Source organism: Aphelocoma coerulescens, chromosome 1, assembly GCF_041296385.1.
Source record: "Aphelocoma coerulescens isolate FSJ_1873_10779 chromosome 1, UR_Acoe_1.0, whole genome shotgun sequence".
NCBI classification, from domain to species: domain Eukaryota; kingdom Metazoa; phylum Chordata; class Aves; order Passeriformes; family Corvidae; genus Aphelocoma; species Aphelocoma coerulescens.
This window is the reverse complement of record NC_091013.1, coordinates 14486543-14513768: the sequence shown is the minus strand read 5'-3', so window position 1 is coordinate 14513768 and position 27226 is coordinate 14486543. Positions and strand designations below refer to the sequence as shown.

The 27226-nt window shown below is 38.3% G+C and overlaps 1 protein-coding gene and 1 long non-coding RNA gene across 2 annotated transcripts in view; one reads left to right on the top strand and one right to left on the bottom strand.

Annotated features, from left to right (window-relative positions):
• MBTPS2 (membrane bound transcription factor peptidase, site 2) overlaps positions 1-7393 on the top strand; it is a 40114-nt gene extending 32721 nt beyond the window's left edge. The window contains exons 10-11 of the mRNA XM_068999410.1: positions 142-217; positions 1506-7393. Coding sequence (XP_068855511.1) covers positions 142-217; positions 1506-1728 — 299 coding nt within the window. The 3' untranslated portion in view covers positions 1729-7393. The remainder of the gene's footprint in view (positions 1-141; positions 218-1505) is intronic.
• A 3021-nt stretch (positions 7394-10414) lies between these two features.
• Positions 10415-26980, bottom strand: LOC138101808 (uncharacterized). The gene is made up of 3 exons (XR_011147271.1): positions 26913-26980; positions 19831-19962; positions 10415-10462 (listed from the first exon to the last, which is right to left on the bottom strand). It is a non-coding gene; the product is annotated as an uncharacterized lncRNA (long non-coding RNA).
• Positions 26981-27226: the final 246 nt, after the last annotated feature.

Below are 27226 nucleotides of genomic sequence, written 5' to 3'. Positions count from 1 at the left end.
CTCTTATTGAGATTGTTTATTTGTCCTTCAAGAAGGTCATTTCACATGTGATTTTTCTGCAAAATTATAATCTAAAGCTCATAATGTTATAACCCTGGAATGACTTTTCATGCTTTGTGTATCTTTTTATTTTCATTTCAGTAAGTCTCAGCAGTTTTGTACCACGACAAAACTTTCTAAGTATCGACCTGCCTGTGGTGATAGAGACGTTTTGCAAGTATCCTTTGAAGTATGTTTGTTCTTTTAAGGTAAGAAGGGAACTGTTTAGAATTTAGTGACCCAGCAAAATTTCAATTGGATATCATTCTAGACAGGATGCTGTGAAATATTTGACATCTTTATCCCATCTCTGCATTGATTATTGTCCCTGCGCCAAGCTAAAAATGAAATCTCTAACTTTCTTGAGCTTAAGAGCGTATTTTTGGTCAGTGCTTTTTTAACTCTTGAGGATGAGCCTTAACAGATGTGACAAGAAAGCCAAAGTAAGCTTGAATTTACGTCAGGAAAAATTAGATGATCTTGCTAGCATTGCAATGTCAGGGTTTTTTATTTTTGTGTCATTATATCTGAACTAAATAACAGGATATGGTTGTTTTTTTTATTTTTTTTTTCTTCAAGAGAAAAGAAAATAGCTATTCAAAAACCAGGATAATTTGGTTAACACTTGCTTATTCATGAACAAGATTATATATATACACAGACACATAGATTAGTAGACTTGAATGTGGCTAATGTTGGAACCTTTAGCCTTAGAAACTGAAATGTTCATGCGTGGCTATAGAATAATTAAACTATGTAGTTCAGTTTAATAACTAGTCCATAGAACTAAAGGTACCACATAAGCTCTCATTTTCTGGGAACACATCAGGGTTCACACTGCCCCAGCTGCTTTCTGACTCGTGTCTTCTTGCCTGGCCACTGAGGATGGAGGTAGGTACTGCAGTTAGCAAGCCTTTGGCAACAGTGAAAATTATCTACCCATGCCTCGTTCTCACGTGCACACACACGTACAGAAATCCACCCAGCTTTTCTGGCTGACAGGTAGGTAGGAGAGATAGGTCAGATTTCTGATTATATTCTAGTCATTTACTAGGGAGTGTTTTGGAAAATACTGCTAATCATGATTTCATACTTGGGTATAGAACACCTTCTTAGTTCAGGCATGGTGTCAGAGCTATAACCTTCCTCCAAAAGCACACAAAGCAAGCAAAGAAGATGGTGGTTTTTCTGTCTCCTGCTTTCACTCAAGTTGTGAAGAGTGCACGTTTAAGTATCCAAACTTAGCTCTTAAAAAAATAAAAATCTATAAGGGCAATTCTCTGAGCAGGTATGTTATGGTGTAAAAGTAATTTTACTCATGTAATTTCTGTGGAATGGCAGCTAGAAAATTAACCTTCATATGCCTCTCTCTGCGTACTAGAAATAAAATACATGTATCTTTTTTTTTTACTTTTTTTTTAACATTTTCTCAGATATTCTTATGAACCTTAACTAAATTCAACCAGGTACCTCATCTCACTATCAGGAGCACTGGCAGTTATCAATGCTGTACCCTGCTTCGCTTTGGATGGTCAGTGGATATTAAATTCCTTCCTGGAAGCCACGTTGAGCTCCCTAATTGTAGAAAAACAAAACAGAGAGCTTGTTGGCTTTTTAATTTTGCTTGCTGGAAGCGCACTTTTGGCTGCCAATGTTGCACTGGGACTTTGGATGGTGACAGCACGATAGAACATTGGATATTCTTCCATCAGTTCTCAAAGTACACAGAAGTAATGAATCCATTGCCTTTTAAAATTTGTCCAGTACTGAGATTGAAATAATTCCCTTAAAATGACACTGAAAGAACAATCAACTGGTGGTTGCTGTTTTAATTTAAAACTTTACAACACCATGCCTGTGGTCATGGGAAATCTAATAGGAAAAAGTAGGAGCCTTTTTATTTACTCTTTAAGCACTGTATTAATTTTGGAGAAATTGAATTTTAAGATTTCATAGGAAAAAATTAGACTTCATTAATTCACATCTTGAAATAAGGGAATTATTTTGCCTCAAACATTTTTAGAGTGGGAGAAAAAAACAGTTTTATTTTATAATTTTAATAATTAATAATTAAATTTAATTTTATTTTATAATTGTCAGAAGATCTGTGTGGGCTTTGATCATTTTTCAATCAGCATAGTTTTCAGTGACTCGTTTTGGCTTTTCTAGCCTGGTATTCCACCAGACTGGATTCTAAGAAGCCCTAAAGTGTGGTCTCAAAATGGAGAAAAGCTAGGTAAATGCATACCATGTGTTAGTGGGGGAGAGCAGCCATATGGGTTAGTGGCTTTCCTTTTCACCTGGCCAAAATGACTGGAGAAACATCGTCCTCAGGATGTAGATGAGAAGTGCCAATGTCTGCTAAAAATGAAGCATGTGGGAGGATAACAAAGCCCACATGTTTGTGTTGCTTACACTTCCAGTTGTATATTATCATACGCAGCTGAAGTTTTTTTAAAGGCAATATTTGTCAGCAATAGCTACAAGATAACTGAAATTTAGTTTCTGAGTGCTGAAGTACGCTGTGCACAGTTTTCCTAAGTGATATGTAATGTTTGTGGTGTTTTACTCAGAAAATAATACTGTATTCTACCTGTTCACAGTTGAAAGTGAAACCTATTGTTTTTATGGTGTCTATCCTCCAATGCTATGCATGTAATATGTACAGTAACTCACTGATGGTTTTCTGTACTTCAAAGGGTTGTTTTCCTTTGCTAGGATTCATTCTGTTCAAAGATAGCTAACAAAGATATTTAGCTGAAGCTGGTCTTTCATATGAATTATTTAGAGGAAGAGTATGATTGTGACTTGAACTATTTAAATATTTGGCTTTGCTTTCTGAGATGAATACAGACCATATCTTTGTTCTTAAATGAACAGTGGAAGAACAGTCAGTATTTTACTGACTGAAGTATGTCTGACATGCTTTGAAGCCCTTTAAGTCTGTAGTATTTTGTACCCAGTAGGATTATATATTGAATGTCTTGTCCTCCTGTGATATATTGCCTAGTTTATATAAAACAGGTTCAATCAGAGCCTTGCCTCAATATAGGCTGATATTTAAACAAAAATGTTTTAGTTCGGGAGCCTCAGTATTTGAAATAGGAAACTTTAGAAAAATACCCTGGCACTTCTGCCTCCTACAGTGCTCCCCACAGGAGCTGCTGCAGCTCAGAGTTCCTTTACAGAAACAGCCTTTCTGTAAGGAACTGAAGTGGAACCTAAGCTCATGGATCCTGGCTTGCAGGGAGTACTGAAACATCCATGACCAGGTAAAATAGATTCTTTTGGTACTTGAGGTGAAAGCCTGGGTAATTTCAAATTTCAAAGTGGGGCTGAGCCCAGTTCCTGGTGCTACTGCACAGATTCATAACTGATGTTTGCATTTGCCCACTGATGTGTACTTTTGCACAGTAGTTTTCACACTTAAGATGGACTCCTTTCTTAAGATGATGCAAGCAGTGATGAGAGACCATGTTTATTTATTTGTTGTTGGCTGGTTTACATCCCTTTCCAGTGCTGCCACAGGCTGGGTGGGCCCGTGAAGTTCACCTCCCTGGGGTGGCTGGCCTGTGCCTCTCCTTTTCAGTCATGTCAACCCAGGCAAATTGGGACGGGTCCTGGTAGGAGAGAGTAAATCCTCCAATCTAGTGTGAGCTTGTCCCTCTGGGGACCATTAAAAGTAACACAAAGTGCAAGAAAGAAAAAACAAACTACACCCTGTAAGTCTAACTTGTCATCACTCCTGGAAACATACAGAGGTTTCAGAGTAGCCGTTCTGATGGGCCACTCTGCCATCCCTCTGTGGACAGGAGGGCAGGAGCAGCCTGGTCCTTGCACAAGGCCTGGCTCTAAGGCTTTCTTCCAGACTGCTCTCTCGCCTCAGTGGCTGTTTACTGATCTGAGCTCTTCCTTTCAATGGCTCTGTGACACTTTCCTCTGTCTCATCCAATCTACATTCCAAAAAATTAATTTGCACTTGGAAGTTTAGTGTCATTTAGTAAGGCAGGATATTTACTTTCAGAACATGTCAAGTCTGATATTTATTTATTCATGTTGACTACAATGGCTTGGAACAGTCCTTCAGCATAGTGCCTCTCATGGCAACTGTAGGCAACAGATTTAGAAAAACCCAAAGCTTCTGAATTGACATGCACAAATTTCATCTTCTATAATGAGGCTGGCAGGCTGTTCCTGGTTATTTATTGTGCTACCAAAACATGAAGCTTTATCAAATGAAGCTAAAGCCAGTTTACTTTACACAGTCACTGAAGGCCAGTTTTACCAAGTAGAACTTCAGTCTGTGTCTGACCTCATAAGCAAGAAGAGGGTGGATAAGACATTGGTCATGGCTTTAGCAAAACAGACACACTAGTGCACTGTAAAGACCCTAGATCTCTTGTATGGAAGAGAGAGAGTACTGGAAGTGCTTAAAAGTAATTCATGACTCCATTTCTCCATATGCTGAAATTCTACTGAGTAAGGGTTGATTTAGGTATGTACAAGAATTAAGACTTTAAGCAAACCGGGTATGAATGGTGACCCAGCACATCTTAGATTAATGTGGACAAAGGTAATAGGTAGGTTGGACCACTCTCTGAAGAAGAAGTAGTTCAGTGGATCCATTTCATTCTCCATAATCCTAACATATGGATTACATTCTGATAAGCATGGGCCATACATACACTTACTGGGAGGATTTTTCCTGGGGTTTTGGTCATTTATTTAGCAAGAGAAAACACAAAAGTACAGGGTAATTTTTGTGTGTTGGATTTTTACTGGAGTATTTGTGATGTGTCTTTTGTTTTTGTAAAAATAGAAAGGAAGTCTTTCCTTAAAATTAAATCCTTTTACATTTTAGTCTAATTAGCCCCTCAGAATCTTTAATACAGGGTCCATCAATATAATTATAGGGCGTATTGACTGGACTATAAAACACAGCACTCTTAAAGATTGGATGGCTGCTACTATTTATGTATATACTATGCATTTTAAATCTGTATCAGATGGAAAAAGTAATGTCTAATATTCAGAAATGTTATACTTAGCTTTTGCTTGAAAATTTCCAGAAGAATTCCATAATTATAATCATTGTTCTAACTTGTTTTTTATTAAATTTTTTATATCAGCAAATATTTACATAGCATGTTCTGATAATGCATGATATGACATGGAAATGGCAAACTCCTTAGCATGGGGGATGTTACATGCTCTTTGCTAACTTAGGAAATTTGTACAGAAGCAAGCTGATTTTAGTTAAATGAAAGAGGCTTCACTAGAAAAAGTGTAGACAAACTTGCAGATTAGTCATCCCAAATTATGAGCCACAGTGGAAAATTTGTTAACTCATCCTTTTTATTTAGAAGGAAACAACCAACAATATTGATACTGATTCTTTCAGTGATAATTCTGCATTTGTGGATGTGTGTGTATACATACATTTGTATAACAAATACATACATAGCCACAGGATGTATTAGTGCTTTTTTAGGGATAACTTAGAGCAGTCCTGCATATTCTGCAGTGTAGGCTTTTGTTTTTCCTTCTCTCTGTGAATTCTCTCTATGGTTTTCTCTGGATTTGAAAACAGAAACTTATGTTTTTCCCCCATAAGCAATTCTTAACTTCTTTATTAACAGAAGACAAGTGATGGGGACATGATGTAACCACAGCTGCATGAGTTTTGTTCAGCTGATGTTTAGAATATGGTTCTTACTTTCTGTGAAGCCTCAGCTACAAGCATGGTAAACACAGTTTTTTCAGGGCCACTAAAAGAGGTCAGCCTTGGAATGCATCACCCTCTTATTGCTGCTGTTTGTGCTGTTCTGAATAACTGGGATGAACAAGACTGTGTAGACCATACTGAAGAAATAGTTTTCAGGACAGAACTCTCCATGGCAGGCAGGGTGTTTCAGCTTTCTTTTAATAAGGATATATTTTGTTCCATTTAGCACAATCCCAGCGTTCCCATAGCTTCCCATACATTTTACATGATGTCAAAAGGTGACCTGTAGGAATATTTTTAAAATAAATTATGTATGTCTTACTCATTCAGAGATCAATACAGATCTGGATATCACTAATGACAGATGAAGAAGGCTTATAAAGTTTTATATAGCCTAGTCTCTATTTATATATATAGAGCTAAACTCTAGATATAGTTATTTGTAAAATACGCATTCTGTACACTTGCATTCAGACCAGTTTCCACAACCAGTCTTTCCTCAGCTTTGTTCTTGCAATCTTGTGAGTAAGGAACCTTGAATCTTAACACAGGTAAGATCCAGTAATGGCAAATATTTTATATCTTCTTTATCCTGAATTTCATGTAACGCTTTCTATTGATTAGTTATTTAATGTGGCTGAGTTACCTGGGGTACACACCCTGCATCAATGCAGCATTTGGGAACATTGCACTGAGGACTGCCAGAAAACAGCAGCTCTGTGACTTCTGGCTTGGGCTCATCCACTCCATCATGTGAAGAGCAGATGGCAGTGTTTAGGGGCAGTGAAGAACTTCAGCTTATGGCAGCTTTATGAAACTTTCACACTGCTGACCCGGTGTGAAAGGACAGGAACAAAGAGCAGGATATGACACTGCAATTCCATTCATTCCATTTACATTGTCATGAAACCTGAAAAGAACTTGTAATTAACATTTCAGAGCAGGAAGATGCGTTTTCCAGCCCTTCACTGAATCATTCAGTGAGTGGTGATCAAACTTTTTTCTGAACACTTGTCATTCCTTCAGTAAATATGTGCTGAATAAGTAGCATGGGTAGCTATAGGTTATTTTTTAAAATGGAGTTGGATATTTCTCACCTCTAGATGTTCATCCTGGGATGGTTTTTGGAGCATCATAGTATAACTGATCTTCATTGATACTTGGTTGAAAGTTTGGAGGCTATTTCCAAGCCATCACTAGAAAAATCTATTTCCAAGTTGTTTGTTGATATTTTAAATTCATCTTTTCCTTACATAACATTGTTTTTAGATTTCATGTACTCAGTTGATCTTATCTGAAGCCTGTCAATAGAATATGTATTGTTTAGAAATTCAGTGTAGGTTTTTTTTTCCTCTACATGGCCTTATTTTTCACACTGACTCACAGCTGTGGAATGTTAGATTTTTAGACCCTTTGTTCCCACTATGCATTGTTCATGATCATGGTTTTTTTTAAAAAAGGAAAAAAAAAGGAAGCTTCAGTTTGAAAATGTCGGCTAACAAATATATGGAACACTGAATAATGTATTGTAGTTTTGTTTTGCCTTTTTTCTCTATTTAATTAACGAAACAATAAATATTGTTTTCTATGTATGATAAATGTATCCTGCAAATAAATTCATTCTCTGATTGTTGATGTGCTTAAGTCTGTTTGTAAAAATAAGGTAGAGTGACATAATTCCTTATTAGTGGCAATTGCTATATTCTCTCATATATTCTCATTCTCTTCATATGTGATTCATATTCCTTCTGCCAAGATACACCAGCAAGATACACCATCCTTTTTCATGTCTGACCACCTCCTAAAAACAACTATCACTTTACTTTCCCTTATTTATCAGTTTATCACAGTAATAGTTGAAGTATTTGATACAGGAGGTCATCGTCAAGGTAAGTAAAACCACTGCTCTGGCCAGTCCTGTGTGAAGAACTTAAAATGTCAGATCTTCACAGGTGAACTTACATCTCACTGCCTTTGATTTGTTTGTCCAGGCCAGCCCAGAGCTGGGCACGTTCCCTGGCTGGTTCTGGACGGGTTTCCTTCGGTATCCACGTGGTGTCTGGGCTGCACTGGCACAGCGTAACTGGGTACCTCAGCTTTGTTTGACAGGGAAGCGTTGCTGCTCTGTTTCTTGAGCGAGCTCATCTGGAGCCAGCCAGGTTATTTGTTCTGAGAACTAAATTGTCCTTTGTTGCTTATTGGACACGCTGTTACTTTATACAAGCAGGGAGCTGTTTCAGCAATTGTGGCTTTGTTCCCAGATAAAAGATTACCATGAGAAATGGGCACAAAGCACAGATTGGACACATTGGTAGGATTTCCCAGATAGGTTGCTATGCAGTTTTTGCAATTTTCTGAATTGCATTCTTCTGGCATGAGGAAATGCCTTTTATTTTTCCTCTTGCCCATGTTAAAGGTAGAGACAATAGCATATTTTTTTTGCTGAAGCATGTAAGCTTTTAGGAGAGTTCTGAGGTTTTTCAGTTGGTTTTGAAAATGTTATCCTTTACTGTGATTAGGTATGTTCCTCTTGTAGTCTGAAAAAACAGTCAGTTATATCCTAATGTCATTCTGAGGAATGTTGCCTTCTTCACTAATGTAATTTCAGGGTAAGATTCAAAAAGAAATCCTGTATCTATAAGTCTTATTGCTGGTAACTTTATATAGAAAGCTAAATATAATTCTTCCTCTGATCATACCAGTTTGAACCACCAAGCAGAAGCATTCCTAAACATCTGCAGTAGATTTGTATGTACTGAGCTCACTTAAATACTTTTTAAAAGTATTTTTATGATCTTTTGATGTGACCTAATAAAGTACAATTTAAGGTTTGATTCTAATGTTATGGTGGTAAACTGGGAGAATTCACAACATTTATGAGGACTAAGCACACAGACTAGTGTAGCTAGACTAAAGTTTTCCCCTTTTTTTACCTCAGAGAGATGTGGGTCTGGTATTTGCTTTCATACTTTTAAGGCTCTGGTGGTGTTGAAATGTAATTGGATATTTTTACCAATGATGTATCATATTCTCTACATTTATGATTAGTTCTACCTCTTTTTAGTTCTTTGCAAGTATATTAGTGGCTGAATACTATGTCACTGCCACTTCTGCCTGTCTTGAGAACACATGGTCATACATCCTTTTTTATTTCCCCCTCAAAGGAATCTTTCAAACTGAAATACTTTTTTCCCTTCTTTTTTTTTAATGTCATCCTTTTTATTTGCTATTGCATTACAAAAGTTCCTGTCCTTTTCCCTCTCATGCCTCTTTGAGGACCTCTATTAAGATATAACTAGATTTTTTTTTTTTTTTAATTTCTCCAAACCGACTGAATTTGATTCAGTTGCCCACGCAGGCATCTGGTGTGATCTGAGATATCCTAAGGTGTTCTTAGGCTAAAAATCTGACTTGAAACAACGTTTTGAAACTCATCCCCCTTGTCTCCTTTTGTCTCCTGGTGGATAAGTCTTAGGTTTTCTAAGACCTACACATGGGGCTGGCAGATGTGGGTGAGGCCCTACTGGAGATCAAAGACCTTCTGGACCAGCTGCTGGATACTTGGAAAGGTACCTGAGGGCATTTTGTATCACACCAGATGCTTACACGTGGGCAACAAATCAAGCCAAACAGCCTCCTTTTCTTCGTTGTGTTTTTTTTTCTTTTTGGCTCATGAAGTAGACTTTTTGAGTGAGTATATCTGACATAAAATTCATCTAAGCTTTTCTGTTTATGCAGAATAGTGTGATCCAGACTTTTGTATAAAAGTCAGGCTAGCAGAATACATGCATTGTCCTCCTGCACTGACCTTACACCTGGAAGCAGCAGAAATTAGTGTTGCTGCCTTACCTACAGCAAGAAAAAGGAAGGTGGATCTTATAAGGAAAATCCCATCAGTCTCAAGCTGTGGAGGCACCAGGTAGAGATAAGGCTGTGTGAGGGGACTGTGATCATCTCAGCCAAGTGCCATAATTGTGCATTTGTCTGGTTTTTAACTTGCAGAAGAAAAGAAATTGTGACACAGTTAAGAACGGGATAAAATCGGGGAAGAGACTGATAGAGGTGGTTTGTTCATTTACAGAATCATTAATAACTCCACAATAAGCATTTTTACTACTTTTTTTTTTCATTGCAGCATTTATAGAGCTGACCTGCAACTAGAACTAACAAACTTCCATCACTCGTAGAAACACATTGGTGGTAAGATCAGAGGGGCAATAAAAGCCAATCCTAGACCGCAGTTCAGGGTGTTCAGACTTCGGAGTTGTGTCCCTCTCCCTGACTGAGCATCAGGACCAATCTGAATTTCAGGTAGTCTGGATGCAAAGTCAGAACTTTTCTCCTTCTGTTTCCACATTCTCCCTTCAGCATGAGCTAACCTTACAGATGCAATTATTAAGAAAATAATTTTTTTTAATGTTTTGCCCCTTGGCTTTGTTCTCATTCCTGCAGCTATTTGAATAACTGGCAGATACTTGGCCAAACCACCTGTATCTCTATCATTGCTGCAAAATCAACAAAGACAGATTATGAGTGTGCATTATAAACCACAAATTCCTGGGTACTTACCACTGGTTTTACCACCAACAAATTTAATTTTTTTTTCACTTTGACTGTTTACTGCTCTTTATTAGATGCTTGAATTTATTACCTGGAAATGTTCTGTGAAGCGCTTGCAGTGCTCAGCGTGCTGCAGTGCTGAAGGAAGGAAAAAATGGGCAATGCAAAAACTTGCATAGTGTGCTTTTTACAACAGAATTCACTGTTTCATTTAGTGAACCAACACAGATAAGATTATTTTGTCATAAATGAAGGATCTGGTTATTTTTCCAGCATTTATATTCAAAGGTATTCCTAAGAAGAGCAGTTCAGTAGTTAACCTAACTGGCCTCTGTGTACCACTGACCTCTGCAATTAAATGTAGCTGAACCAGAAGTTAGACCAGAAGTTAAAATATTACTGTCGTTGTTGTGAAAACTTCGGCATACTATCAAATGATAATTTTTCATAAACATGCAGAAACTTATTGTTCACTTGAGAGTTTAACTAACTGGAACGGCCCATTTTTTTAACTTTTTTTTTTTTTTTTCATTTTGATTGAAAATATCAAAAGCCATTCTGAAGAGAACATTTTAGCTTTCACTTACAGGATTACTTAGAGGGGTTCTCTTTTAGCACATGCAAATGATGGTGTAAAAATAAAACTGCATAATTTAACAAAGTGATACTAAATGCCTAAATCACTCTGTTTTCATCTATGTGGTCATGAAACCAAATCTGTCATATTCTGATGTAAAATAGCAAAAATAATCCAGAAAACTAATGGTCACGCAAGTTTAAAAAAATAATAATTTTTATTATTAATTACAAGTAAGTAAATAAATTGGGGGTGGAAGCCCTTAAATGAAGGTCCTCTTCTAGATCAAAAAGGAGTTAAAAGGCAAAATAAACCTCTTGTCTTCTGCCATGGGTTTGTGTATATACAGAGATATGAATTTGTTAAGCACTTGGTTAACTTCTGCTGGCCTGCACTAGCATCAGTTTAGATAAAAATAATGATTATTAAGCAGCCTTAGAAGGCTGTGAACCATACAGGTCGTGGCTGCAGTGAAGTGGCACTGTCAGATCCATAAAACACAACTTGCAGTGAAGAAAAATGGTCGAGCAGCTCTGTCTGGGGCTGGGCTGTGAGGCCACCCTGCAGGACAGGAATCCATCCCATTGTGCTTCCCTGTGTGACCTGCAGCAGCCGTCAGGGCCAGCCCCAGAAAGGCACCTGCAGTCCTTAGCAGGGACGTGGGCCAGAAGAGCTCACTAAGCTCTACCATTAAGACCTTTCTTGCCCTGAGGTCAAAGGCCCTCCAGAACAAGCTCAGATTTTTACCCAAAATAGCCCCAAGCTCTTCTGCATGTGCCCAGCCCTGGCAGCAGAAGAGCTCAGCTACAACACCCAGGCTGGGGTCTGGCAATGGCACTCGGTCTCAGTGAGGAATTTTTAAATCCAGCATCCCATTAGTTCTGTCTTTGAAAATGCTGTGTGCAGGGGTGGGAGCAGGATACAACAGATGGGAAACAGCCTGGGTACAATCCAGTGTCTGTTTAGTGAACCACTGGCCAGTTCATGTAATACTATAGATGAGTTCCAGGTCTTGGCCAGGACCTACTTAAAATCTCCAGGACGGAGCCACAAAGTTTCCAGGAATGTTTTAAATGGTGTCTTGGTTGTTGGGGTTTTTTTAATGTTTGCTGTATCTGCAGATGCATACAAAACATGTAAGAATGAGGTGTTTTCTTGCTGGAGAGGAATGTTAAAGTGATACTGCCAATTTTAAGCTTTGGGGGAAAATGCTTTTATTTTAGAGAATAAAAATGCTTTAATATTTGAAAAGCTGTTCTGCTTTTCTACAGTATTTGCTGAAATACCTTTTCAATGTTTAAGAAAATATTTTAACTTTCTTCCAAGTCTAGGAAGTGTGCAGCTTGGGCCATGGAAATTTATGAACAAAGGAGCTTTGAAATGGGCTGTCTCCTCTTCAATTGCTCCAAATGTTTGACTTTGCTGTATCAGCACCAGTTTGGTGCTGATAAAAGCTTGCAGTTGTCTAGCTGTAAGGAAAGCCAGCTGTCTTAAGAACAGCTTAAGTTATTAGTCAGTCAGGCATCTGAAATTAGAAATTTTTGCTTGTGCATCCCAGGCTTTGGAATGCTGTCCTATGAAATCTAACACTGCAGCCAGACAATTAGACCTGATACCAGGAAATTGCAGGTCCAAATTGAATGGAGTCCTTGAAGTAGACCCTGAATATGATATGCATGTGAAAACAGAGCTAAGTTATGCACGAGCAATAAGACTGTTATCAATATGAAAATGTGAAGGACTCCTTTCTTCCATCCTCATTCACCACAGACAGTGTAGCCACCACTGTACACTGACATTAGTGGGAAACATCCTGGCCCTACATGGGGGGGAGTATCAAGTGTTAAAGCAATAGCAGAATAAAGTGGCATGGCCTAATGAACAGTGTCAGAATTGGACCTACTGAAGGAGGAAAACAGTTGCTTCAACTTAGAGAATGAAGGAAGGGGTTTCTCTTGATGTAGTTAATGTATTTTGCAAAGCTCTTTACTTCTGTAGTGCAAGACATAGCCCTGTTCTTCAAGCACATGTTGTAAAAGTTATTTTGTACTGAAGCATAAGGCTGTAGCAATCAAATGGAATTTGGAAGGTTTTTTTGCTTTGGGCTGTAACAAGCTTTCAAGGCTGCCTGTTGATTGAACAGGCTCCTGCTATGAGGAGAGGAATTCAGGGATTGAACCCCACCTAGCTTGAGTCACTTGCTGTAGGCATTTGGAAAGTCACCTTAGCCTCTCTCTAGAGTTAATAAAGACAGATATACCACCACAGATAAGCCATCTGAGGAGCACCAGGCTCTGGGGCTGCTTCTCACCCAACATACTACAGATCCAGCCTGGTGAGCAGCCTGGGCACAGCCTGCTCCACAGCCGTGTTGCAGAAGGACTACATTAATAGATAGGATTGCTCAGAGCACCTGCACAAAATAATGAGTGTTGGTTTCTACACTGCCTTATTTCCTCTTTCTTTCTTTGGTCCACAGCACATTTATAAATAGAAAGCTTGGTGTGAATAAACTGGCTTGTGGCTGATTACTGTACTCAAAAGGTCTTTATTCACGCGCGCCATGTTCCTCTAGAGAATGTTTTTGAACATGTTCTAAGAACTGTAACTATTGGTCTTAATGATTCACAATTTTAAAATATTTCAGTCTAGTAACACAATATCTCTTCTTATATATGTGTGTGTCATTAAAACCACTGAAACACGATGAATAATTTGTAGTTGCTAGGTATCTGGAACTATCAATCTCTTATTTTTAAAGTAGCAATTACAAGGAAAAGAGTTTCAAAAGTAAACAATAGTGCTTGAAAGTACTAATGATGAAGACAGTGATTTAGAAATCAACCTATCTAGAACAGACTTAGAAATAAGCTAAATGTATGCCTGAAGACAGGCATTCTCAATTACATGTGTGGCCTCACATCATCTCTGTCCACCTCCCACATTGTACATCTCTGCTGTCATTGTAAATAATCACTTTTTACCTTCAGAACTGTCCACCAGCCTTTTCTCTATCTTTCTGCCAAGACCAAGCCTCAAGGCTGGAAAGCCAATTAGAGATACAACTTCCCTGTCACAGCTGACTGCCACATTCATTCATTGGAGAGGGACTTTTCACAAGGGCGCGTAGTGACAGGACAAGGGGAAAAGGGTTTAAGTTGCAAATGTACAATTAATTACATTTAGATTGTGTCTTAGGAAGGAATTCTTTACTGTGAGGGTGGTGTGGCATGGGAATAAGTTGTCCAGGTTGGGGATGTCTCTGGAAGTGTTCCAGGCCAGAGTGGATGGGGCTTTGAGCAACCTGGTCTAGTGGAAGGTGTCCCTGTCTATGGCAGGGGGGTTGGAATGAGATGATCTTTAAGGTCCCTTCCAATCCAAACCATTCTATGATTCTATGATTACCAGTTTGACACTGAATTCACAACCTGTGTTTTTTCTACCTCCTGCCTTTCCCAGCACCTCTCCCACCTCCTTACTTTGACTTCACCTTCTCACTAACAAATTCAGAACCACATTGCAGAGTTATTAGTATCTGCCTGCCTTTGTTTTGTCAGCAATACATGATTTTTAAATGAAAAAGTGATAATTTCTCAACAAGCCATTCCTATGCAGTCAGGAGGAAGCAAAGGAGGAGCACGGCATCTGTGTTTTACTCTTGATTTAGCTGGGGATTTAATTAGCAAATATATTTGTCGGACTTTCTGGTTTTTACATGTCTTCAAAAGAAATGACTGTGGTGATACAATTGACAAGGACTGCTTAGAGAAAGATGACTCCCTATGTAATTATGTTCAGTTTGCCAGCTGTGGCAACTATTTGAAAGGCTGCACTTCTGGCCAGAGATTATTAGCTTATATATACCAGGTTACATACTCTCGTACAATCTATTGCTTAATGCTTTACCCCCCTTGAGGGCATTAGAGATATTAGGGAAAAACCTGGATTCACACTGAAGGATGATTTGCTTTAGGAAGAAAGACATTTTTACAGTGAATAAGCATTACATGCATCATGTAAAGATGCAGCCAAGATTCTGGAAAGTGACTACTGAATCTGGGTACATTTTTAGAATTCTCAATCTAAAGGATTTATTTTTCCAATGCAAGAGAACAGAAAATGAAGTCTTTTTTTAAATAAAGCCAACCAGAACCATTGCTTGCCATGCACTTACATTTGCATTTGTATCTGTGATTCTGATTTGCTTCCTACTGAAAGAAAAAATAAAATGGTGGGAAAAACTGAAGACAGGTGCTAGTAAGGGCACTAACCATATTATCACATGCAATCACACTAGTTTCCTGGACAGCTGAAATAATAGCAGCCTGGTTTAGTGCCTTGGACTGGTTTCTACTGGGTGACTGCACTTCATGGTAAAGCCTGCAATATATCTGTCATCAAAATCAGCAGCACCTTAAATGTGATGCTGAGTAACTACAGCAGGTGCTGAGAAAATCTCCACATCTGCCCAGGCTTGGGTTTGCTTCTTGGAGAAGCAGAAAGATGATGGTTCGAGTTACAGAATATTTCCACCATTAACAAATGGAAGTAAGTTTTACAAGATCTGAATTAAACTTTCAGCTCAGCCTGTGTAAAACAGGAGCAATAATGTTTTGGTGATTTGCTGATCCCTTTTGTTTTCAGTATTTGGATCATAAATTCTGTATGTAGAAACTCCCTTTTCTAAGTGCAGTGATGTGAGGATATAACTCTCTTTAGAGAGAGGGGCTCCAGGTACTGATACAAAGATAGTTTGAAAGTAGTGTGCACTGGAAAAACTTGTTTTTAGAAAAGAGATACTAGGTTTTAAACATGACCCCTGTCACACAGTCCAAACCCCAACAGCAGGATGCATTTTGAAAATTAATTGTCAGGAAGTCAGCAACAGTGAAAGCAGAACAAGAAAAGGCAGTTGTAGACAGCAGAGGAATCAGAAACTGATGGAATTAACATCATACAAAGGACTCAGCAGGAGGGGATGCAAATGACCAGTATCAAACAGAATCAAGTATGATTGAGAAGAAGAAAGGAAGAAGCGCTGAGAACAAACAGTGCTGCATTCAGAACAGGTTGGGCAAAAGTGCAGTTTGAGTGGGAAGGTGAAGAAAGCTCTGCTGATTTCTAAATAACAGATAAAGATGCTAAGATAAATGAAAGATAATAAGGTAAATTAAGTGTCAAAGAGCTATAGACAGAAGCAAGCCTGGAGTAGTATGCAGAAAAAGAAAAACCAAGTTAGCGGAGGAAATCATTGGGAGAGCACTGAAGAATAAGTGAGGATTTTTTAAGTGATGATCACAGGAAAGAAAGAAGAGAGAATGGAACTGAGGAGACAGGAAGTTGAAAGTGGGAATGAGAGAGATGACTGGAACTTGAAACTGCAGAAAGAGTGTAAGGATTAAAGAGGGGTCATATAGATAGCCATTACTTCTCCTTCATTCAGAGGTATCTCATATTTGGGGGGTTTTTTATTTCCTTGTCTTCTTACTCATGAAGCACTTTATGTATTTACACCACAGCTGCATTACATGTTTTTAATATTTGTTATTTCAAGCAGCTTGCAATATGACCTTAGGGGAGGTTTAAGGTTTTATAGCAACCTTTTACCTACCCACCACCTCTTCTCAGGAAATTTCCAGTTCATTCCTGCCATGACTGAAATGCTGCATGATAGCATCTTTGCAAAGCCTTCAGAAACAGCACAGGGCCAAAAGCATCTTATTGCTTCTCAGTTAGCATTCTCTCAAAGTCAGTTTAATCCCACATATTTAGTGCTGCAAGCAAGCAATTTCAGAAAATTAAACTGGAATTTCCCTATGTGTTTATGACATGGCAGTAATGATAGATTTTTATTTGTAGTTAAATATTATCCTGCAGTGTTTACCAATTAAATATTCAAGGCACACAGGGCAAGTGATTGTGGACTTGACTGAAAGCCAGATGGAGGGAGAAAATGTCATCAATTCAGCTGTGGTTTAGAATTGATAAAACTAGCCCACAGAATGATTTGTGAATAAATGTGTGCCTTTCACTAATACATTGGAAGTGGGAATGCTTGCTTTTAAGGGCTGGAACATTTAGGAGACATTTAACTCCTAAACAGTTTATAAATAGAGCTCTTTGTTGTTTTCAACAGGATATACTGTAAACGTGTTACTGGAGGCTACCATTCAGACAGACTGCATATAATCCAGGCAATGGAATATGCCATGCATGATGGATGCCATATGAATAGGACTACTCTGGCAATAGCACATGCACTGTCCCTTAAAGCTGAGCTCCATTAATTATTATAAAGGTAGAAGTGAGGCTTTCTAACAGAAGTAAGCCTAAAGCTAATGCTACTCACAACATATAATTTGACCAGAAATATTACCTACAAGCAGAAAACTATGGGTTCTTTTCCCATCAAAAAGTACCATTTACATTTTGAACAAAACACAGGAAAAAAAATATTGTGTTTTTAACTTGATATTATTCATTAATGAGAAAGAAAAACAATAGGAAAACCATAGAATGGTTAAGGCTGGAAAAGACCTTTGAGATCATCAAGTCCAACCATCAACCTAGTGCCACCACCATGTTCAACATTAAACCATGCCCCCCAGTGTCCTACACACATGTTTTTTGAACACTTCCAGGGACTGTGACTCCAACACTTCCCTGGCTAGCCTGTTCCAATGCCTTGCAATGCTTTCAGAAGAAATTTTTTCTAATATTCAATCTAAACCACCCCTGGTGCAACTCAAAACCATTTCTTCTTGTCCTGTCACTTGCTGCTTGGGAGAAGAGACCAAGCCCCACCTGGCCACAACCTCCTTTCAGGTAGTTGAAGAGAGCAAGAAGGTCTCCCCTGAGCCTCTTGTTCTCCTGGCTAAAAAGCCCCATCTCCCTCAGATGCTCATCATAAGACTTGTGCTCCAGACCCTTCATCAGCTCTCTTTCCCTTCTCTGGACTCACTCCAGCACCTCAAATAAATCTAATAGGAAGTAAAGCCAATTTGTTGCCAAGTGGTCAGTAGTCTAAACAGTCCTATAATGCATAGTGATAATGGGCTTGCTGTCTTGTCCAGAAATCAAAGAAATTTTTCAGAGTCCCTTGGGTTTACCTGGCAAAACTACAATCATGTGGTCTCATAACTAGAAGGGATCCAACACTAGAAATGCTGACAAGAACATATTTCCAGGGAAGCAGAGTACTTAAAGAGTAAGGTGCTTACTAGTATTTCCTCTGACAATCTTGGCTGCCTCCTGCAGCTCTGTTGCAGCCATGTGATCCCACAGGACTTGTTTCTGTACCACTAGGAAGCACTACAGCAAGCACCGTGCCTGCAGATCAGAGGGACCCTGACATCAGTACTCAAGCCTGGTTTATGACAGGATAAGCTGTTATCTCTTAGGGCTGAGTCTTTTAATCCATCTACATAGTTTCAATGCAGGACAGTGTGTGGGAAGGCAGAGCTGGGTGTTGCTCCTACACTCCTGCAGTGCTGCAGCCAGCAAAGGCTCCACGCTAAGTCTGGCTGCACCGAGCTGCCCATAACACAAAGGATAACTGGTCCCATCCACCAGGAGAGCCCTGGGCTCCTTGTGTCAGTGGCTCTCAGTGCCACAGAGAAACCATGTCAGAGTGCAATAAAATCTGTGGTAAAGTTTTCTGAAAGAATGGAGTCAGGCAACTGCATAATTTGTTCCAAGAAGTCTGCATGACATATTGGTTAAGTTTTACAGCTTTGTTTGACATACCCAAAAGTGGCTGTCACACAGAAAATGTATCTTGTCTTTTCCTGAGCCATTTTTATTGCAAAATCTGCTATTCAGCATTCGTTGATCCAAAAATGAATTCATACACTTTCTCATTAGTTCCTGCACACTTCCTAAGCAAACAGTAAAAGTTAAAGGCTGGCAGTTCAGTATTGTTTATTGTTACATGGGGCTCTGTCAGTTTGAGTATGTGATGAAGAAAAATACAATAGTGCACAATTTAAAACAGGAATCAGGAAGAAAATATAATCCAAGAGTTTCATTTCAGCATTCTCAAATATCTTTTTGACTCCATGTCTTTTGGCACTGGCAAGACACCAACTGAGCTCTTTTGGCACAATGAAACACAGTATCATTGATTATGACAGATGTAGCCCATAAAAACTGGGCAAAATAGAAAAGAGGTCAGGAAGTAGTGAGCACTCAGAGCACCGAAGCTTGAATTCATCAGAGTACAAAAGCAAGGCCACCATATCACTGCCTAGATCAGAAGAGAAACCTAACCAGGATTTCTAGTACCCTGCAGGTACGACAATACATTCTTTTCTTCTTACAGCTTAACCCCTGCATAGTAGCAATCCCCAAAATACTGAAAGCATAGGAGCCAGACCAAACTAAATTACCAGCTATTTGCTTTAGGTCATAAAACCAACTCTTCTATGAAGTTTTAATTGAAAAATTAAAATGTTTCCACACGAGAAGTTCTAATGACATTACCTATTACTGACGTTCTTAATTTTGCATGTCATGCTAGTAAAGTTGGGATTGGGAAGTGACAGGAAACAAAATAGCTACTTGCTTTTTTTCAGGATTCATGCACTCACAAAAGTAAGACCCTTACTTTAAAATAAAGAAAATACAATTGCATGTTATTCCATAAGATACTTGAAGTCCTTAGTTTACAGAACCCTGTACGAATACCCTTCCTTTGTGTATCTGTACAGTCTTTGTCTATTGAAGCAACTGGGATCTTCAGTGCCTATGCTTTGACATAACTCTCATCAAGAGAGGTTTCTGTTTCCAATTTTGTCCAGACAGAGGAAATTAATCACAATTTGAATTTTGTATAAGAAATCCTTTTGCTCTGTCTCTTTCTCCAAGTCTGCATTTCTTTCACCATTTTCAGCCCAAAAGTCAAAATAGATATAGTACTCAAAAGTCCTACCTTTGAAAATTATCCTCAGGTGTTACCAGCAGCTGCAGGTTCTATTGGAAATCCCCTTAAAAATATGAAAATCTTCCCTCTCCAGATTTTCACCTCTCACCACTTTGCAGAAAACCTTCCAGAATTCTGATGCTGGGAGGAAAAAAAACCACCTACATTTGAACTTTGCATATGGTAAGTATTCCTATCTGATTACTTTTCTGTTTTTCTTGTGCTCTAGGTTAATGTTGCTGGCAATAATAGTCATTATATAAGTGTTGCAGCCAAAACCTCTAAACAAACTATTTGTTATCTCTTGAACAACTGCTCACTCACTGACAATATCATTACATGCCATTTTATGTTCACCAGAAGTTCTTTCAGTTTAACGAAGACAAAAACCTAAAAAAGAAACCTAAACCAACCTGTTAAATAACTGGAGAATATATTAAAGACTGTGCAAGGAATTGCTCAGATAATATAACGCAAGTCATAAAGAACCATTATAGAAATTTGTGTAGAATACCATATACATTATTCACAAGAGGAATTTAGAGCTGCCTGTTGAATTTGTACTTTTTAAAATGTCACAGCTGAAACAGTTTTCATCCTCATGGGTGTACAAACTAATAGAGAAAGAAAGTACTGTTATCACCTCTTTTTGGGTGGAATAATTATTAGCAATTGAAGCATTAAAACACTGATCTCCTGACTCTTAAGCTACTGCTCTAGTTTCTCTCAAAGCATCAGCAGAGGCACTTTACTAAAGACTGAGCTGGTACCAGTGGGGACTAACTTCTACAATCAGTATATGTTATCTGCCAATCTTCTGGATTGCAAGGACACACAAATTTTGTGGTATTTACATCAGGCTGTTTCAGGCTGAAAATATTTATGTCAATTCCAAAAGGCACTTTGCTGTAATTACTGCCAATTATTACTTTATTGAGTTCTGGTGAACTTTTGGTAACAGATTGCAATACATTGTTATTGTATTACCTTGTCAATAGGGTCAATATTTTTACACAGGTTTTGGAGGATTAACTACTAAACTTTTGTCTGTTTCTCCAAATTTGTTTTATCCACTTTAGCTCTAATTGTGAAAGTACTTAGGTGAGCTGTAGATTATAATCACTTTGGATTATATTCTTGACTCTACATTTTTATTTACCTTGCATTTAAAAACCATACAAATTTATAATTAGATGTTACATGACAACTTCTTAGAGGAACTGACTGTGAAAAACCACAGTCTTTCAACTTTTTTCTATGATGTTATTTAATGAACTCAACGATGGTCTGACAGCCAATAAAATGAGATCATGGCCAGCAGAGTGGATCAGTATTATCTTACTGTGTTGTTTTTTTCCCCTGGAAAACTCATCTCTCTTTCCTAAGCACATGCTGTTTCTTATTTACAATAGAAAACGGAGAAGTTTGTGCAAAAGTTTTTGCTAAGGAGAAAACTTTAAAAAAGTAATCATGGCTCTTATCCCCCATGGCAATTCTTATTTCATGTTGAGAGTATCTCTGAACAGAATTCATTCAATCTGTTCAAAGCACTCCACAAATATGGAATTCACCTGAACTGTCCATAGACAACAGATAGAACCAGAACACATTTTATCTGCTCTGGTTGGAAATGCAGATGTTATGAACTACATCTTAAAACTGGCTCTCTGCTGGTTCTGAATGCAGTGAAGACAACCAGATCAAAGACAGGCTTCTGGATTGTAGACATCTGAGTTAGAGGAGATGATCTTCATGCGCAGGGCTCACAGGAGAGGCTGACGTGCAGCAGCTGTTATGCACTGGCACCTTGTCCTGTTTAGACAGGCACCTTTCTTTAATCTGGAAATCCCTTTGAGGGGATTTGAGAAATGAGACCATTTTCTGATTTGGAATTTGTATTGCACTTGCAACCAAAAGGTTCACTTACCACAGGCATAATGGTAATACCTCGTCTCATAATAAGAAAGCTGAACTCATCAATAAAGTAATACCCCTTATAGAGTTCTGAAGGGTTGAGTTTATGACTATTGTAGCCAGTATGAGTTATTGGCATGTATTTAAGCATTTTGTTCATTTTCCTTGGTTTTATATTTTGAATGCTGTTACATACAATTCTGCCTGGAAAGTCAAATGACCAGGTGACAAAGAGTATTGGTCTAACCTCGTCTGCAGTGCACCAGACAAATGCTGACATTCTGGCTCCATTGAAGTCAGCATTAAGTCTTTTCTTTGACTTCAGTGGCAACAAAATTTCATGCAAGAAGCCCTGAATCCAATATATATAATACAGATATGAGAATAAAATTCACACTATAATTTATCAGCATTTCTCAGAGAGTGCATACTGAGGCATCATCTCTCAAAAGAGAATTGGAAAAGGTAACTAAAAGGAACAATTTTATGATAAATAATACTGTAAAACATGCATATAAAGTACATATTACTGATGTCTAGTTAAGGTAAAACATCTTTTCTATTGTGGTGGGGTTTTTTTACACTGCTTCTCTTTTGCTCATCTGTTCTACTGCCTCCATGCTGTCTGGATTAATTCATTAATTTTAATCAATTTACCATCCATTCTTTTCTGTGCAGGGATTCCATCCCTCCATAAACACACTTTGATCAGAAAGAATATTATTTTCTTCATGTTATGAGAGGTTAGGACTACAAATTACCACCCCATGTATATTTTTCCATAATATAAAGAGTTTTACAAGGTACAAAAGAAATTATTTCACCCTGATCAGGTTGGTTTTGGTTTGCTATAATATTTACATTATTTCAACTGTAGCTGCTGATGTTGGTCAAAAGAAAGGAGAATGATGTCCACTGGATACAGAGTGCTGTGATGAAAAAGAAGGGATTTACCTTTCCAGTGTTTTTTGATATCTGGGGATAACCTCTTCCTGAAGTCACCTGCATACCATGGGAAATTATAATCAATAGACAAGATGCTGTAACAGGGGAAACCTGTGCATTACTGGTTTTGTGACAGTAATTATTACGAAATAGAGACAAAGCAGAAGGAAAACAGAAAAAAACCCAAACAACTAACCAAAACCAGCTTAATCTAAAGAAAAATGATTCTGTTGTATTGCTGGTGGAAACGAGTGCTATCCTCAAGTCCCACCCATGTCCCACACAGCCACTCCCAGCACTGGTTTTCTGACCTCACCTGAGCTTGCCATCATTCTGCTTTGTGTGAAGGGAAATGAGGCAACAGAACCCAATTTTTTCTGTTATATTCTTTTTGATTGTGAACCACAGGTCCTGTCCTGTACTCTGTAAGTCACCACTTGGGAGTGGTTTAGGTAATTCTAACAAGCTGATGCAGCCATCAGATGTAACTTCTATAGCTTAGGTCATAAAGGAAGACTAGCACTGGCAAGCGCTATTGATGCCTGAGGAGGTGCCTCCAGACAACGTGACAGGCATGATAGAAGGTGGACAAGCCAGGCAAGTCCTTTGGTTGCTGTTCAAGATCATGATCATCTGATGTGGTACTGGGAATCACCTGATGAGCTGCCCATGGGATCAGATGATTACTAGGGACAAAGAGCTAATAGTGGAGATAATCTGATAGGAGTTATAAAAAAGGGTCCTCAAAGGCTGTTTTCAAACACCAAGAGGGACTTCTAAGAGGATATAATTGTTCTGAGAGATGACATGGGTGTTAAGGAAAAGCTTGATCAAATTTTGCTGCATCATGTGGTGAGTTCACAGGCAAGACTGTGGTTGGGATGGAAAAGCAGTATTCACCTAGCCTTTCCTTGTATTTGGTTTGGGGGGTGAGGAAATACTCATTGGGATTCTGGGGAATTCTGTCAAATGGTCAAACATCTATAGAGAAACACAGAAAGAAACTCTGTCAGGTCTGTGGCATTTTGGCAGTTAGGAAAAAACCCCAACCCCAAACCTCCCATTATGTGCAGGTTAAGAGGCATGGCCTGGGCTAAGCTAAGAGGATACTGCTGGGAAGGCAAAGGTAAGGAAAGGTCTGTGAGTGGTTTCTGTGGCTACTTCTCAGTGTTATCAAAATAATTTGTTAGTTTCTGTCAAGATTGAAACCTGATTTGCGAGTGTTCTAACACAAGTAAGGTGTCTCTGAAGAAGATGTGCAGGATGACCAGAATCCTGGGATGACTGGACTTGAGGTCTCACCTCTGTGGTAAATAACTTCTGCACAGAGAACAGACTGGAGTCTATTTGGACCAAAGGAAATCCCAAGGGTTCACACACAGCACTCTGGCTGAAATCCAGCAGAGGGTTCTCAAAAAGCAGAGAGTATAATAGCTGCTATAATTTATGGTAGCACTTATTTAAGTAATCAACTCTTATCTGAGTTTGCTAACTTCCTGAAATTGTTCTCTTGTTCTGTGAGAACTCTTACATCCTATGATATAATTTGACTCTCCTGGGTCTTTCTTTGCAGAATTAAAAAAAAAAAGAAAAAAAGAAAAGAGTCTTTATTCATCTTGCAATCTACCTGAGTAAGTTTCCTGTTGAACTCAATATGCTTGTTTTTAAAGTTATAGATTTTTCTCATAATTTCCACTACGATGTAGCCTTCACACTGCCTAAATTTAATTTGAAACTGACAGTTGTCTATCTTTTTTTTTCTTAAGCCTCTAGAGCTATGCCCCAGCAAGCCTACATATTAGATTGAAAGCGTCCAAGAGAGGGGAGATAAATTTTCTTTGTTTTAGTAAACAGTAACATGCTCGGGCACAAAAGTAGAAATAAGAATTAAAGACGTAAATTCATTAAAACAATCAGTTCTAGTTTTCTTAGCTGTATTAAACAGTTGTTCACCTCTAGAAAACATTAATTTCATCTTATATAGTAAGATAATGCTGTTTTGCAAAGTGCTGAATTTCATGTTTGGTCATAATTGTGATACCACATTATTACCTCAAAGAATTTCTAAAACAACCATTAACTTACAAGACCCTTTCCCATCCCACCCTACCAATATTTTTCTAAAATTAAGTATTATCTTCCCTCTCCTACCCCTCAAAATTTACCATGACTTCTGTCAATGATAAGCAAATACTTAAGGACTAGAGCTGTGCTCAAAAAAAGAAAATTCCTGGGGAAAAACTGATCCAGATGCACAAACAGTGAAGATGATGAAGGCACTTTCAGGGGTTTTCATCAAGTTCTACGCCTCTTCTGTTTGCAGCCCCTGCTTTTCCCATTTTGGTACTATCTTCTAGCAGGCACTTCAGCATGGGGTAACATGTTTGCACATGTTATTCTGCTTATTTAATGCACTAATTGCACAAATGTTTAACAATACTTTGAATATACAGAACCAGGCATGGCGAGAGAACTCATGTGTATGTATATTTTAAATAAATATGTTTCATTTCAAGGTTTCAATTCACATTGTGAGATGCCCCCATTATTCCTGAGTGATAAATCTGTGAGATACACAAGAATTCCTAAACAAGGGCTAACACAGCCTTTGTGAACTCCTGTCTTAAATGTGTCATAACTTTAGAAACTTTTTAACCATTCAGGAAAAAAGTCTACTATTCTTAAGCAGCCCTAGTGAACTCTAGGCTGGACTCAGAAGGACCTGAAGTTAATGAATTTCTGAACAGGCAGTAAAAATGAGGAAAAAATCTTTTTCTTAAAGGATATTTCTTAGCTGTCTATGAGAAGAAGTTGGGTTTAACTTTCACTCCCTAGGTGAACTTTGGGTTGTGGCAGTTGTAAGTGAAGTATTTTCAGAACGATGATCAGAGGTGGATGTAGTCAGAGAGGATGAACTGGGAACCTGTGGTTGAAAATGCTATTACATTCTGCTTAAAAAAACCCTTGAGACTTGAAACACTTGGTATTTCAGCCTGCTGTGGTCCTGTGTGAAGAACAGAGGTTATTCAGCCAAAAGCACACATCTAGTGCAGGTTACTGCATACTGTGCAAGGCCTTTGTCCCAACTATTTGCCAGTGAAAGATTGTTCCCATCAGCTGGTATCTTTATCTAATCTGTCCAATCTACCTGTAGAGGGTATGGTCTCTGCCCTTGATTTTCAGCACAAAGCTTTTCAAAAAACAGTGCCTCAACCTTTTTCTCTCCCACTTTTTCAGTTTCTACTAGTTTCAAAATATGCACGTAATCTCACACTGAATAAACTCTTTCCAAATAGTCTGTCCAATAGCTAATCTTAACAACATGATGTCATCCAAACTCCACAGCATTTGTGAAACATGTTTTAATATTCCAGATCTTTTGATCTTGTCTCATAAATCAATCCCTTCATCTCTCTAATTATTTTAATTGCTCTTTTTAAAATTCCCTTCAGTGTAATTTTCTAACAAGAAGATTCCCAAAAATATCCCAGGCATGACCTAGTTAAGTAGTATGCACAGAGTACTCATGCCAAAGAAATGGAAGAGAATTCTGTTAGTTCCTTCCTCAGTGATGGGATTCTTCCCACGGAGGCTTAAATTCTGTGGGCTTTGTTGTTACATTTTTCTGTAAAACCATATGTAATTTACTGTTTGCTTTCATTCCTACATGTTGATATTGCAGGTTTCTTCCTCTTGTTGATGTTTTACTTCAGCTCTATCAAAGTTTCTAGGATGAACCTCTTCTTTTCTGCTGTTTTTTGAATTTGCTCATGCTGTTTTGCCAGCTTTCCCAGTTCCACCTAGACCAACGAGCAGCTGCAAAAGCCATTTATGGCTAATAACTGTTCTTTAAATCAAAGCTTAAGAAAGAGAGGCTTCATACTGTTCTTTATAATAATTCATTAGCCTCTTCAGCTCTTCAACCTGCTACTAAACCATAAAATTCTCATCCATATAAGAAAGGACACAGTAAGGCCACTGTTCTTTTTTCCACAGCAAATTTAACTGAAAAGATGATGTTTCAACTTTCTTTAAGTGCCAGTCTGGAATGGTCAGCCTTAAATTGCGAAGCTAATGCCAGGAAAAGATTTGGATGACATATTGATGTTCCTTTTCCCCCCTCCCTGTAAACCCAGGAAAGATGTTTGTTTGTAAGGGCATAATTTAGCAAGGCACTTGGCATGTATGAACAATTACATTTGAAGGTACTTAGGTGGCAGCATTGATATTACCTTCTTCCAATTATTCCACAGTGGAAAGACAATGTAATAGGTTGAATGGAACACAAGGCGTTGCTCCCACTGAAGAGAGTCAAAATCAATCCAGTAAGCTCCTTTATGGAATGAGGTAACTGAAACCACTGCAGCAGCCACAAGTGAAGGTGAGAGATGTAAGAGATTGTAAAGTGCAGGGATATTACTGGCTGTCTTGTGGCAGCTGCATATCTGGAGAAAAAACCCAAACAAACAGTAGAGAGACTGAAGTCAGCAGCATGGAAGCAATTATTTTGGTTAAATAAAAAAAACCAAAAAATAGATGGCACTAA